Below are 16005 nucleotides of genomic sequence, written 5' to 3'. Positions count from 1 at the left end.
CGAAAGCTTATGCCCAAATAAATCTGTTAGTCTTTAAGGTGCCACCAGACTCCTTGTTGTTTTTGTAGATACAGACTAACACGGCTACCCCCTGATAATTGCAGGGAATGGGGCAGAAGGGGTCAAAAACTTGGGGTGTATAAGCAGAAGAGTCTGTGCCCACTAGAGAACACTCCTTTCCAGAGCCTAGAATGGAACCTAAGATTCACGAGTCTCATCATTTCTCTGCTGCCAACAAGCATCTGTGAAATCCACTGCAAATTGCGTCTCTCATCTGGTCCACACAGAGGATGATAATCTACTACTGCTATAGTTATTCCATTAGCTCAAGTGGCAGAGGTCTGTGCGGTAGATCTAAAGGTTCTAACCCTGCTTATGAACCACGTGCATGTCAACAGGATATCACATGATGGAATTTCTGTTTTTCAATTTGGTTTTTTTAAATACTTAGGAAATTACGTACATAAAAACTATGTTAAAAGAACATTACGGTTGCAAGGTCAAGCACTGGAAAGTTAGGAAATACCAGAATTAATGTTGCTTGTACAGCCTTAATTCAGCACCCCCATGCGTATGCATTACAATGAAGTAGTTAACTACACGATCACACACTATTTTTTCCACCACACCGATCTCAATCGGTGCACAAAATTGATGGTGCTCACTTAATGAGCACTATTTTATTTTTCTCCTCACTGTTCAATGTTTGGCCCTAGTCCTTATTTACTGTACACTATTCAAGCCAGGCTCTGAAAACAGATTACTTTCCCAATTGGTTTTTCTATGGCGCTTGTTACTATAGTGTCTGAGTGTTTCACAAACACTTTATTTTCACAGTGAGATGAAAGGGTTTTATTCTCATTTCAAAGACTGGTATCTGAGATCACAGACATTTAAGGTCAATAGTATCCACTAATTTTGGGTGTCCACTTTGAAGCACCCGGGACTTGATTTTTTCAGAGTATATAGCACTTCATACATTCAAAGCACAGCTCCCATTGACCTGTAATTGCTCAGCACTTATCAAATCAGATTTCTGAATCTCAAGTCAGGCACCCAGAAAATGAGGGACACATAATTATTGACCATCTGTGAAAAGTTTTCTTTAAGTGACTTGAGTAGGATCACGTAGGAACTCTGTGGAAGAGGCAGAGATAGACTCCAGTTCCCCAGGGTAGCATTCAACTTCCTTAATTATGAGACCCTCCATTCTCTTCCTGCAATCCCCTGCCTCATTCCCACACACCTTCCAACTTTTGCAACAAAAGAGTCAGGGGTCCTACAGATAACAGCCTTCTTCACTACACAACCCTGATTCATTCCCAGGTCTGTTCTGTGCACTGAATGAGTGTAAAACAAAAATTTTTAAAAAATAGTATGTGATCATGTAATTAACAACTGTAATGCATGCACACAAGGGGCCTGAATTAAGGATGCACAGGCAATCTTAATTCTGGCATTTCTTTCAAGTACTTGATTTTGCAACCTTAATACTGGCCTTTTAATATGATGTTTTTGTGAGTAACATAGTAATTTGTGTGTCATGATTTACACTGAAGCAGCTAAAGACCCCTTTACCTAACAGGAATTATGAGGGCTCCCAATGACCGAAGCTTGGAAATAAGGGTGCTAGATATTTAGCATACACAGTAGAAAGCACTGCAATTAAGATATTTTGATAAGTGACTTTAGGGTCTCTCTTTGGTTTTAGTCACTGACCATCTCCTAAGCACTTGAATGGACATGCAAACAAAAGCTCTCTGATTATTTAGTCGTCTGCAAGATCTTGATTACTAGAAAACAAGTCCAATTTTAGAGGACTGGAGTACTCTGGTGATTGGTAGGAAGAACATAAAAATTGTTCTAGTGGATCAGATTCGTGGTCCAGCTAGTCGAATACCGTGTTTCTGACAAAGGCGATCATCAGATGCTTCAGAGGAAGGTGCAAGAAATCCCATAATAAGCAGATGTGGGATAATTTGACCCCAAAGAAGGTCATTGGCTTAAAACCTGAAGAATGAGGTTTTATATCTTTAGCAAATTTTTTGTTAGCATTAAACTACAATAACTCTGGATATGCGTGTTATCCATACAAATGTTCAATTTCAATTTGAATTTTGCTGTATTTTTGGCTTCAGCAACATCCTGAAGAGTTCTGCAGTCTAATTACACATTATGTGGAAAAAAGTATTTCCTTACATCAGTTTCAAATGTCCCACTATTCCATTTCATTGAATGTCCCTTTGGTCTTGTGTTACAGAACAAGGAGAAGAGATGCTCCTAATTTACCTTCTCTATACAATTCATTATTTTATATACTATTATCATGTCTCCATTCTATGAGTAAACAATCCAATTTTTTTCAATTTCTCTTTATGTGAGAATATAGAACCTCTCTCTCTGATATCAGAGCCTTTCATCTCTCATTCACCTGTTCATATTCAGCCAGCTCTCTAGTAACTGGCTAGCAATTCAGTGGCCTTTATTAAATAAATTGGTGGTTTCAATTCAGTTCCTGCTGGACATGTGTCTTCCTCACAAAAAGCATCAGAACTGCTGCCCCCCTTAGAAGAGAGGCAAAATGACTGAATGGGCCTGGAGTCTGAACTACCCTCTGATCCATAGAGGGATCACCTCTAGATCAGAAATGAAGTGCACTGGCAGAGTGTAGTGGAAAGTCTGTAATATAGCAATGGCAGCAGCAGCTGTTGTATGGTTACAGAGGGGGCTTTATGATTTAGGTCTGGTAGTCTGGCACATTCAGTGAGTACAAATCAAATAATAAAGATCACTTTGGTTTGGTGTTATGATTCTCACAGTAGAATGCAAGAGTATTAGACAGGTATATGTCAGAAAAGACACTTTTACATTTTGACAAACAGGGTTTGTTTAAGTTTTGGTTGGAACAGGCTTTACACTTAGGATAATATTTACCCATTTGTTCTCCATATATATTCAGTGTATTGTATTGACTTGACTTACTCTAGATGAAAAAATAAAGGGAAAATCTAGAGCAAGCCAGTATATGTTCAAGACGGAGGAAAAAATTTATTCCAGTAGTAAAACAGATTTTAGTTCCAAGTTTAAAGATGCTATTTTATAAACAGTGAAAGGAAAAAAGAGGTTTTAAATTTATGAAGAAAATTACTTTGGTCACTATTCTTTCCAACACATGGAAAAGTTCAAAGCTACATCAAATCATGTTACCTTTGCCAATGATTAGGAGAGGCTGTCTGGAATTTGCAAGGATAGATGCTGCTTCAGATACAGCAGAGTGTTCAGCTGTGCAGACAGGGGGTGGCAAACAGCACTTAACATATCTGGAAGACAGATAGGCTAGCATCTTCAAAGGAAATGCAATGCAAAGCAAGCAATTCTCAAAGGTAAAATCAGTCACTCACTGTAAAACAACAGAGTTTGTATTTCACAATTTAACAGTCCCTGGTATTGGTCAGAACAGCAAATTAATTTTAAAAACAAAATTTAAATTGCTCATCATATTCAAATCAAATTTTTCTGAGAATAAGCCACTCCACAGAACAAGCAAAATATTTAGCATGCTGCAAAAATAAAACCCCTAATTTTATATGTGCGATACACTGGGAACTAATAACCTCTGCATATTTCTTTTAACACATACATAGTAATTTTAAATCAAATTATTTGTCTTGGCAAAGCCTTGCATTCTAAAGCTTTCCTTTCCTTTCCTTTCCCTCATATGTGGGCAACTACCTCTCTGCATAAACCCTTTCTTCTCATTATAGCAATAAAACGGCTGCAAAGGCTACCCACTCTAGTTTCCTCCCTACTGCTTTTCATAAAAGTAAAAAAAAAGAGATGATATTTTCTTGAGAAACCTGCCAAAGGTTCAAGATTTCTGCAATTGTCCTGGCGAGGGCAGGGGAAGAGGAGGAATGCAACAGAAACCTCCTCTACCACCTTTTTAATTGCAGGTTCTGCCACGTCCCCATATAAGCCTGCAAAACCTAGCACTTGATATCACAGGAGTGCCTCAATTAACACAATACCTGCCATTTGAATGCCACCCCATTAAGTCAATGGGACTTCAACGAGTACTTAAGTGCTTTCCTGAATAGGAATGGGGCTAAGTACATGCTTAAGTGCTTTCCTCCTCCCTAATGTAAACAGTCCCTGTATTCTCAGTCTCTCATCATATATATATATATATATATACACACACACACACACACACACATATACACACACACGTTCATAAGCTGAATATTTTTGGTAAAAAAAAAAAAAAAAATGATGCATCAAAGAGCGGGGGTCGGCTTATCAATGGGTCTACACCAAAATTTGATGATTTTAAACTCTATGGAATCATTGAATTGAATATCTAATACATTGTTGTTTTGTTTACCTGGAGCGTCTGCAGACATGGAGCCCCTCAGCTCCCCGTGGCCGCGGTTCGCTGTTCGCCACTTCCCGCAGCTCCCATTGGCTGGGAACAGGGAATGAAGAACCGCGGCCACGGGGAGCTGAGGGGCTCCATGCCTGCAGATGCTCCAAGTAAACAAGATGTCCCAACCTGCCAGCAGCTTACCCTGATGAGTCGGGAGCCAAAGTTTTCCAACCTCTGAAATATAGGGTTGGCTTATGAAAGGGTCATACAGTTTTTGCTATTTTTACCTATCCGTTTTGGGGTGTCGGCTTAAACACAAATGGGCTAATGAACGAGTATATACGGTATATTTTTCAATGTCTCCTAATAATTCATTGCCTATCATTGAACTCATCTCTTTCTCCTATATATCCCTAGTATTCTAGGTGAGAATGTACCAGTGCTTTACATAATGGCATAATAATACTGTTGTAATATTTCACTTCTTATAAATTCACCCCTGCATGACATAATAGAAAATGTTTTCACCCCTATTACATGCACATGCTGGACTGCAAGTAATATAATTTCAAAGTGTTCAAGCCCCTATGGTAGGTTGTGCAACCTTTCCTTAGAAAGAAAAAAAGAAATATTACTTCAAACAGATATTTTTGCTAAACGTAATGACCAATGGATTAAAAGATCATGTAGGAAAAACTCCATATCTAACAACATCACCCATGCAAGTAACTTGTACTCACTTGACAGAGCTCTTGTTCACCTGTAGAGTTACAAAGTCTCCTGGCATGTCAACATAACAGGCACCTGGGCGACCATAGATACTGCACCTCACTGCCTAGATTTATTGCAAGAAAAGAACCATTTTAATCCCTGTTTAAGAGAATTTTTAATAATCTTGATACTTAAAAAAAAGAGTGTAATGAAGCAAGTGAGCTGTCTTATTCCCTATGCACCTGCAGGTAAAACCTCCTGGACACAATTTATAATGGGCTATTTTAACCTAACATTTTATGTTTTGTTAACTTTTTAAATTCCCTCCCACCCCATTTAAGCCGGATAAAGTGAGCCAGTGGACAGAAGGTACTGGATTGTAAATACTTTGCCTCATTTACACTGAGACAGCAACACTATCAGTTGTTAAATCAGCAGTTATGAAGTCAAAATTTCCTGCTGAATTTCTGTTTAAAGTAGCATGATCCTTGAAGCCTCCATCTTTTATTACTTAGGACACGAGTGCTCCTGTTCCATAGATGCTACTGTGCTGAACTGGCACTTCTGGAAAATTGCTTGTGATGGGATTTAAGTTGACACGGCTAATGTGGTGCTGTAGCAGTGGCATGAGACTTTTCAAACCCAATCCTGGAGAGCTAAGATAAGGATGTGTCTGTGGAAAACCTAAATCTCACAATATGAACATCTAGCAATACTCCTTCACAGCCAAAACTGAAGAGATGAACCTGCACATATGGCGTTCTTAACTCCTGCACCTCGGTGACATAGAATGTCTTTTTTAAGACTTTATCCAACTCCCACTGAAATCAACCAAAAGATTGTTGTGGACTTCAGTGAGAGTCAGATTGAGCCCATACACTGTTTGTAACCTTATTCCATGAACTATCATATGGGAAAGATCTCCCAAGTGTTTATAGTGACTTAACTAATCAACAAGCCCACAGTAAATTTGCAGGAGTAGGTAATTAAATGATAACAACTATTTCCAAAACTTGCCTAAATGCTAACCATCAGTTGCTATGTACTGTTTTGTACCTTTTCAATAACAGCAGGAATAGCTTCTAGGCTGCTGGGTCTGACAGAAAGTTTGCTGTACAGCCTACAAGCTTCAACCTGCCAAAAAAAAAAAAAATGGAAACATTACAAGAATTCTTTAGAAAAGAGTCGTGGTGATTAATTCACATTTACTGTTTACAAAATAAATAAATTCCACAGAATATCAATGCTTACAACAGCTTGTAATGAAACACGCTACAAAGAGGCACTTGACATGACAAACTCTACCTTTCTTATCATAGAGAAAGAATCTTTATCATGAAAAGAAATTATTTTAGTCACCAAAACTGATCCAATGAAGTGTTTTGCCGATTTCCATCTTACTTCGGTATGAATGGGTGTTCTGCATGCTTTGATAAAAAACAAACGGTCTTCCAGAAAGCAAAAAGTTTCAAATGCCCACATAACCTCAGAAAGGCAGATCCCCCGCTGATTTCAGTGGAGCAATGACAATTTACACTAGCTGAGGATCTGCCTCCATTTATTTACCTGAAGCCTTTATGCAGAAAGTTATATATCTGTGTACCTGTGGGAATTCTTGGAAAGCTCCCATGATTTCCTGATTCCGGTCAGAGGAACCTCCAATAACAATCAAAGGCCTGAAACAAGCATAAAAGAATATTTTATTTTTAAAAGCAAACAAACAAACAAAAAAACCCCCACAAACAACAAAAAACACATCAAAAATCTGATCCTTAAGATATATATTTTAGGATCCAATCCTGCCTATCACTTAATGCTTCTTACAGAGATACTATGCACCTTCAGTTTCCATTGACCTCAATAGGCGTAGAGGGTGATCAGCACTTTATATCAGACTCTAAACAGCATTCATTTGCCAAAGAGTAAACTTTTTAGTATCCTTTAGAATATTAAAATTACATTTCTTCCACAAAAAGAACAGGAGTACTTGTGGCACCTTAGAGACTAACAAATTTATTAGAGCATAAGCTTTCGTGGACTACAGCCCACTTCTTCGGATGCATATAGAGTGGAATATATATTGAGGAGATATATATACACACATACAGAGAGCATGAACAGGTGGGAGTGCATAGTCATTAGAATAAGGAATCTAGCTAAGTCTCTTTCTCAAAGAGAGGTTAGAGATCTGCAGTCACTGAGTGTAGAGCCCTCTCCTGCACTGCAGATAAGTCATGCAGCAACACTTGGCCATACATTTCTCAGTGATGGCTATGCTTCTATCACATCAGATTTTTACAATGCACCTAAAGAACAGAGAGATGAGCAACATTTTAACATGGCCATAGATGCCCATGTTATTAGTTTAGTTCTATATATAGTGAATGAGAGAGACAGAGTGTATACAAGAGAACGTTAATATGGGACATGGAATATATCTTCATGTGGGGCAGATTCTTATAACCAGTGCTGTAAGTTACAAATGCCTTCCTCCCATGATGAACGAAAACAAGTTCATTCAGTTTCTAGGTCAGTACGATACTTTATAAGCTGTGAAATGATGAGTTAATATGAGGAGACCACTTGATTGAGCTGTTTGTTTCAGTATGAACTCCAGCATAGCACTCCATTAGCTTTTCAGGATTTTTCTCCAAAAACATTTTCCTCTGTAAATCCTATTAGCATGCATAATAGGAGTACTTTAAAAGGCAAAACTAGAGAGCCCCCAGTGCATAACTCCAATCCTGAACACCACTGAAATCTGGGGATATTTGGATCTAAATCTTAATTTCACAAGCAGGCCACTTCTCTACACTGAGCCAAATTAAAACTTCTGATCCAAATGTTTTGGAAAGCTGAGATTGGAACCCTGTAGCTTGGTCTCATCTCTAATAAAAATCCCTATGGAAAACAGATCTGAAGAATACAAAACAGCCACTTTTACTATTCCGGATGTTCTATTTTGTTGGGTGGTGGTACTTTCCTTTCCTCTGAGGCATAAGATATAGGCTGGCATCAGAAAAAGGATAACTGTCTAGTTACATCATTGGTCCACTTCAGGATGAGAATTCCTATGCCACTTCCATTTAGCTTGTCCAAAGTTCATTGATGAAGAGGACTTTTAAAAAATGTTAACAAAAGCCTCTCAATATTGCAATCTAAATGATTAAAAATACTCTACACTTAAAAAAAAAAAAAAAAAAAAAAAAGACACCCCTATACTTCATTTTGTGTTTTAAGGCCATGAAGAAATTTGCTACTGCTTTGGGATCTTGCAAAACCAGACAGTCCTGAGAAACATTTTTTTCCCCCCATAAATTCATTGTACATTACTATGGGCATAATCCCATAAATGTTACCAAGAGTAGTACTTACTATTGTGAGTAGCCTAGCCGCAGTAAGAGCAGGTTAGGTAGGGAGAATATCGAAGTTCATGGAACTATTCACATTACCGAGTATTATGCTCAGCAGTAAGTGTCTGTAGGATGAGACCTTTAGCTAAGCTGAAGAAACACTGATGCAACCACAGGTTACCGCAGCATTATGAAGTGCTGATCTTATCTGTAGTTTAATCTTCTAATTGTCATGAGCAATAATACAATCTTTCATGGCAGCTACACCATGATAAAACTACATGCATTCAAAACTGTGCTGACAGAAAAGCAGGGAATACTGTAAATAATTTTTAATAATGGATTCTGTTTTTTCTGAATGGAAGAATTGAAGGTTTTCCCTCTTATAAGCATAATTCACAAGAGCTTCTTAAGCATCTACTTTAATAGAGCTCACATAACAATCAGTAACAGGGCAGCAGACTCTCAGAAGGTTAGTCTATCTGCAAAGAAACAACAATAACCACCCCACAGCAGCGAGTCTCAGAGCCTAGATCAACTGATTTGGGCTCGCACTACAGGGCTAAAGACAGCACTGTAGACGTTCCTGCTTTGGCTGGAGCCCAGGCTCTCAAACTCAGTGAGGGGGGTGGTTCTCAAAGCCTGGTCTCCAGCCTGAGCAAGAACATCTACACTGCTATTTTTAGCCCCTTCGTGCAAACCCAAATCAGTTGACCCATGTCCGAGACTTGCTGCTGTGTTTTTGGTTTTTTTTTTTTTTTTTTTTTTTTTTGGCAGAGTAGAAATCCTGGCCCACTGAAGTCAATGAGATTTCAGTGGAGCCAGGATTTCACTCTCAGACTCTATGCCCAGATGTTACAACCTTGCAAGGTAAATACTGGCAAGTTGTGCTGGCAGATGGGTCCAGTTAATTCCAACTAGAGCATTAAAGGTGTAGAACAGTCACTTCTTGTTGGAGGAAATTAGGACAGAGGAGACCCTGGAGAGAAACCATAGGAACAGCCAAGCTCAGTGAGAAAAGTTTAGGCTGAGGTTTAAGGTATGTTATTATTTCTGAGTTACTACACTAAATAAATAAATACAATAAATAAATGGGTGGGGGCAGTTTGGACAATAATTCAGGGTCTGTATCTCTGCTGAAAAAGGGGATAGAGATTCAGGCCATGTCTACACGATGGGCAATATAGTGCCATCGCTATGCTGCTGTAATCCCATAGTGTAAACACAAACTACAGTGAAGGGTTTTTTCTCCCATCTCTTTAAAAACTCCACCTCTCCAGGCGACGGTAGCATTCTTTCATTGGCCTAGCTATGTCTACATCAGGGGTTATGTCGGCATAGCTATGGCACTCAGGGGTGTGGATTTTTCACCACTGAATGAATGCACCTATTTCCATGACACCTACTGTACGTAGGGGACAGTAAACAATGAGCGTGTAGATTGATCGGATTCTCACTAGACTATCAAATCTTCTGTCAAGCTAGAGGATAATCCACTTCCTCATCTTTTGCCAAGACTTTAGATTTGTGCAAGATTAAATCAGGCATGCACAGCCAGTTTCAGCCAAATTGGATTTTCTGGGGGAAAGTGCAAACATCAGCCAAACATGTCTTATAAATTAACCAAAGTGCTATGAAAGCTTCTTCCTAGTGACCAAACTCATCATTTATTTAAAAGCAAAGTCACACCAGGATTTCTTTTGGTCAGGTAGTTTCATATATAACCAAGTATTTGCAGCCAATTCTTATGTAAAAAGCAGTTTGGACCTTATCCGATAAACTACAAAGTTTTCTTTCCATCAAGTGATTCTGTCAGCGTATACAAACACTGCTTCCTACATATGGAAATCTTCTAAAGCTGTCACTATTTGCTCTTTGCCAGCCAGCTGTTTATTAACTTTATGGTCTGATGCATATGTACCTAGTGCTATGCGATCTTCTACCAAAAATGTTTCACATAACCATTCAGCAACTTTATTTTTATTCACAGGCCAATTAAAGTTGCCATGTTGAAGTGAAGACCTGTGGAGGTAAACACTATTGCTATTGCACTTTCATCTTCATTTAATTCAACATTTAAACTGCTCAACAACACGCACCAAAAACCAAACATTTGGTTATTACATAGGCCAATTTGTTCACGTGTGAAGGGAGGAAGTCACTAACCCAAAGGCATTTGTAAGCTTCTTTTCTGATTCAGAGCTGCTTCTACCCACTGCACCCATAACAGAATACCAGAAGACTGGTTACCATCTTGATTTTTACATGTATCCGGGTACATTACACAGGTAATAACTGGATTTTACAGAACATATAGTGTAGCAAGGCAGGATGATTTTTATCTCTGAAAATGAGAAAAATTAAACTAGATCAGCTGTACTGAAGAAAAATGAATTCACTTCTCATTTCCTATGACAGAAACTTTTTATTAAGTATCGAAAAAGGTAGAAATATCTGCAATGAAGAGCAATAAACCAGTTTGGACAATGATTGTGCTAATACTTAGAATTTTTAAGAAGAAATGTAGGTACATTACCAGCAATTCATGTTCGCATTTGCCATCCCACCCAGAGCATGTATGAGACCTGGACCAGAAACCACAAGACATATTCCTGGTCTAGAGGCAAAATAGATCAGAAGGAAGGTGAAAAATACAGAACATCATGTACAGTACAAACAAGAATTAGAAAAACGCTCAGCTTCAAGAATATTAAATGTTTAGAGAGCGACAGTCAAATTGCATCATACGGATGGATGTGCTTGGAGGCAGAGATGCAGATTAGGAATCTAAGTAGTTTACTTCAGCTTTGCAACTTGTGCAGGCTGTACTTGTAGTTAGCTCAGGACTGCATAACCTATGCCCTGGTGGTCAAAAAGCTCCATTACTGTAACTGCCTTTAACCACATCTGCTCCATCACTGGCAGCCTATTATTTGGAAGACAGCGGGAGGTTTACTCCCTGGCTTGAGCTACCATGATCATACTGTGCTCACCCAGGGTTTCTTGCATTGGCTGCCTCTAAAGGATTGATTTGACACTGCTGATATTTAAAAGTTTTAATTATGTAGATCCAGGGAGTATTCAAGACATCCCCTTGAATCTCAGCCTGATGAGTTTGTGTGTTCAAGCTACCCTCTTTTTAAGAGTCTCCATCACAGAACATGGAAATGTAAGTGGCGGATCTTAAGGTGAGGAATTTGCGCTCCCTGAAATCTGTCTCATTTCTTTTCACTTTTATAATCCTAAACATTTTGTATTCTAGAAGATGTTTTGTTTAACTTCACCACTGCTAGCCCTATGTTTATGACTTTTCCCTCTCCATTTTGCCTTCTCTCCCCATCTCTTTGTTAGATGTCCATGATTAAATTATATTTATTTTTTTAAGATTTTAGGAGTTTTAAATGTATTTAAATTGTTTATTAAAATATACAGCACCCAGAGAACTTCAATAGAGAGTGAGGAGGGTAGGATGTGTACAGAGTATTGGGCCCTTTACAAAGTAATTCCATGCATAAAGCTACATGAAAACAATATTAATACTGAACAGTTAAAGGGACAGTGTCAACCTAAAAACATCATTTTGTCAGATTTTTTTTTAAGCCTACAGTTGTTAAAAGTAACACTATAACTAAACTATAACTAAAAAGACACTATAACTGGAAAAAGGAGTGTGTTTATTTTCTGCGTTTTACAGCACTATGTCTGGTTGGTTTCACTCTTTCCCTTTTATAATCACTCCTCTAACTTTATACATGTGTGGAGGGGGGGAGGGGATTGACACAACAGGGGACAGAAAAATATTTTTTTTAAAATAAGGAAACAATTATAAAAAAAATTACAGAGGGATTCAGGAGCATCAACAGCACATGAAAACTACTTTTAATTCATATTTGATATTGATTAGATTTCAAGTTGACTGTGTCCCCTTAAACTCTTTGGCCACATTTTCCAACCGGATCCTGCTCAACGAGGAGGGGCGGATCAAGGGAAAGTGGCATAAAGACATCTTTGTGCTTCCCCTATTCTCAGCCCATCCTCAACATTAGTAAGAGCAGCCTCTAACTGTGCTTGGCTTAAGGGCCCATTCTTGTAGCACATAATAGAGTATGGTAGCAATCTGGCCCTGCCCCCTACAACAGTGGCTATGGGGTTGTGGTGGGGAGAGTCATCACAGAGCCATTATGCTATGTTGGAACACTTTTTATGGCAATGGTAGAGTGGCCAGTTTCACTAGCTTTACAGACCCTTCACATGGCAAAACAGAAAACTGGGCTCTTTATTAAACATTTATTCAGAGAAGAAAAATCAAACTATCAATATTTCATGTCATATTCTAACTCTGAAATGGACAAAAGTGTGGCAGATCTCCCATACTAAGAGAAAGACATAGCACATCTCCCATATTGCAACAAACGGTGGTAGCTTTAGTTTTGACTATTTTTATATGGGTGTTTTGGGATTACGGTGTTGCACTAGTATTTGGAGGTTAAAAAAAAAAAAAAAAAGAGTAAAACTGAAGAAAAAGTAACAAGACTGGCAATACTGTCTCTCTCCTAGTGAGACTTCACCACTCAATTTGTGCATGTCACTGTTCCTGCGTTGTGAGTCACATCGACACCAAAGCTGATACAGCAGTGAACCGCTAACTGTAACTCTAGATTTATGTTCCAACTATCACAACAGCATCTCCATGCAATAACACGCAGCTTGCTAAGTGCTAACCTTACACAGTTTTGAGTATAGAGCTTAATCATTGACTTAATTTTTATTAATACAGCAGGGTCAAGTACCATGCATGATCTAAATACTAGTTATATTATTGTGCCCCTCTCCCAAACTGAAAAGAAATTCATTTGGCCATTTTTAACTTAGATGCAAGTTTAAAGAAACAAAATGTTGGTGGGTTTCTGTACATGAAAATAGTCTTATTTGAGGTAATTAAATCAGCTAACAGAGATGGTGCATTTTTGAGCATATAGTTCATTTGTCTGAAACAGTAAACTAATCTCACTTCCATTCCTCAATGGATAATTCACTAGTGGCTAAATCTCAACTCTTAGGTTAAGGAAGTTAATAGATGCAAAGTTAAATCAAAATGATACACAGAAGGTAAATGCACTCAATCTGTGTAAATATAGATATAGCTATGCACTTCTCGTGCCATTTCAAAGAGGCACCCTTTATCTTTACGGGCTTACTCCATTTGCTTTAACTTGCACATCATTTCCAAAAATAGAACAGCAAATGCTCTAGCTCAAACAATTCCTGTGGTTTATATAAAATAAATACTAAGCTTACTTTCCTGTCAGGTACCCAACAGCAGAGGCAGCATAACAAGCCTATTGAAGAGAACACAAGGTTATTTACACATATCCACATTTCAGCCTCTCCACATATGAAAACTTTTAATCATAAAATGTAAATTAAATAGCAGCTTAAACATATGAATTGTTCTGATTAATGGATCTTACACTAAGGAGGTAACATCCCATAGCCATCCCTTCCAAAGGGACATGAGTAAGGATGCGTTGTATACACTATTAAACTTGACATTCCCAAGGGTCTGCAAATACCCTTTAGCTAGGGGTCTGTAGCCACAGGCTGAGTGACCACACGCACGACCTTTTGCAGAAACACAAAAACAAGCATCCTCCTTTTCCCTCCAGGCTCTTCTTCCTCATGCTCATTCATGTCATGGAGGTTAATGACATTTACTTTTTTCATCTCCTCTTTTCGTGTTCTTGCCTGCTATTGCACCAGGATATTGCATCAATATAATCTGTAAGATGGGTTTTAAAATAGGAGACTAAATGTGCTTCGGTCATTAAAATGATCACTTTTGCCTAAAGACTTAATCAGCTGAAAATGTTGGAAAACAGGTCTTCCCAACTGAACTTCTACTGTCTTAGAGGCTAAGTGGTTGGCAGTGGGACATGAAAGGCAACTAACAGGAGGGTATAAGTCACACCAACTAGATATCCTTAGACTCAGTGAGCCAAATTCAGAAATTATGTGTAAGGAGATTTAAATTACATGTTGGTAAGCAGATACAAATCCAAGGGAGTGTAAATTACCCAGAGAGGGCCAGAGAAGGTGTAGGTTTCACAACTTAGACTCTGATGAATTTGGCCCAGTCTTGTGTGTACAGCAGTGCTCTCTGGGACAATGAGCCCAGAAAATTGTCAAAATGCCCCTCCTTTACCCTCAGACTCTTTTTTGATGCCATAATAACTCTGCGCTCCCTTTGTATTTTTTTAAGTTGCTTTTTTGGCCACAGATTAACTGGTCATACAGTAAACATCTGGGATTTACTATAACAGCAATAAGCATTTACATCTTGTGGCACCTTTAAGACTAACAGAAGTATTAGGAGCATAAGCTTTCGTGGGTAAGAACCTCACTTATCACAGGACCCTCTGTCGGGACCCTCTGTCGCTTTTCACAGATTCAGACTAACACGGCTACCCCTCTGATACCACTTACATCTTGTGTTCCTCAATGGGGATTGGGGAACTTGACAGAAAATAATTGCAGAATATGTTCTACTGTTTGTACATTTCATAAATCTTTTACAAGGAGATGAGAAAAACGTAACTGAACTGTCTTCAATTTCTTGAGTATTAATGTGATGAATTTTTTCCCCTCCTGCTGAAAACATGTCAATGTACAAATGTTTACAGAAGACATTTGGCGTGGGTGTTCCATTAACAAGGGTCTTTGTACTTCAGAAGCTGGGTGTTATTTTCTAAATGAGTGGCAAAATAAAACAGCACATAAAATACTACTTCAGATATAATAATTACCTTTAAAATATTCACAGTTTTGCTTTTTCAAATGAATAATGTTGCCAGTGCTACATGTACTAAGTACAGGGTAATACTGTGAACATCATTGTGATGGCAATTCTAAAGATTTTATGGTGAACGCTGTACACAACTTAGTATAGGCCAAGTCACTTTCTCTTTCACAACAACAACAACTAAAAACCAGTGACTGCACTCATGTTATATATTAGAGCTGAACAAAATTTTTGCAACAAATAGCACATTTGCAGAAAAATACATTTTTGGAGCAACAAAACTATTCACTGAATTTGGCCCAAATTCAGCAAATGGTTTCAGCTGAAAAAAAAAAAATGGATTTTTTTTTTAAATGGTTGTTTCGACCATGCTGAAACAAAATATTTTGACTTTTCATTTTGAAATTTAGCTATTTTTTAAAAGTGAAAAATGCCCCAAAATGATGGAGAGGCAGCGGGGCTAAATTTGAGTGAAATTGTGACCCCATGTGGCAGGTCGCAACACCCGGAGCAGGGAGCCACTGATGCAGGTGAATGTGGGGTAGTGTCGCTTTCCAACACCCCCTTTCCCATTACCGGGGCTGCCCTTCTGCACTAGGCTGAGAGAAGTTATTCCTGGGGGAATTCTGTGTCACCGTGCGTGCGCAGAATTCATGACCCCCACAGATTTCTTTGCTTCCCCGCAGAAAAATGACTTCTGCCAGGGAAGCAAAGGAAAGCTGCAAAAGCGATCACACGCCCCTTCCTGGAAGCGTAGGCAGGTAGGTTTGGGTGCC

General features: G+C 38.6%; 1 protein-coding gene across 4 annotated transcripts in view; it reads right to left on the bottom strand.

Annotated features, from left to right (window-relative positions):
- The window catches only part of HACL1 (2-hydroxyacyl-CoA lyase 1), a 35252-nt gene that overhangs the window by 11086 nt on the left and 8161 nt on the right, over positions 1-16005 (bottom strand). For 2 of the 4 annotated variants that reach the window (XM_054020038.1, XM_054020039.1), the window contains exons 3-8: positions 13729-13769; positions 10967-11047; positions 6681-6753; positions 6134-6211; positions 5107-5201; positions 3208-3320 (exon numbers count right to left, since the gene is read on the bottom strand). In XM_054020038.1, coding sequence (XP_053876013.1) covers positions 3208-3320; positions 5107-5201; positions 6134-6211; positions 6681-6753; positions 10967-11047; positions 13729-13769 — 481 coding nt within the window. Of the gene's footprint in view, positions 1-3207; positions 3321-5106; positions 5202-6133; positions 6212-6680; positions 6754-10596; positions 10750-10966; positions 11048-13728; positions 13770-16005 lie in introns of those variants that run through there. The other 2 variants (XM_054020040.1, XM_054020041.1) reach the window with 2 other exon arrangements.

The sequence above is a fragment of the Malaclemys terrapin genome, chromosome 2, assembly GCF_027887155.1.
Source record: "Malaclemys terrapin pileata isolate rMalTer1 chromosome 2, rMalTer1.hap1, whole genome shotgun sequence".
In the NCBI taxonomy this organism is placed as follows: domain Eukaryota; kingdom Metazoa; phylum Chordata; order Testudines; family Emydidae; genus Malaclemys; species Malaclemys terrapin.
This window is presented reverse-complemented; position numbering and strand designations above follow the sequence as displayed.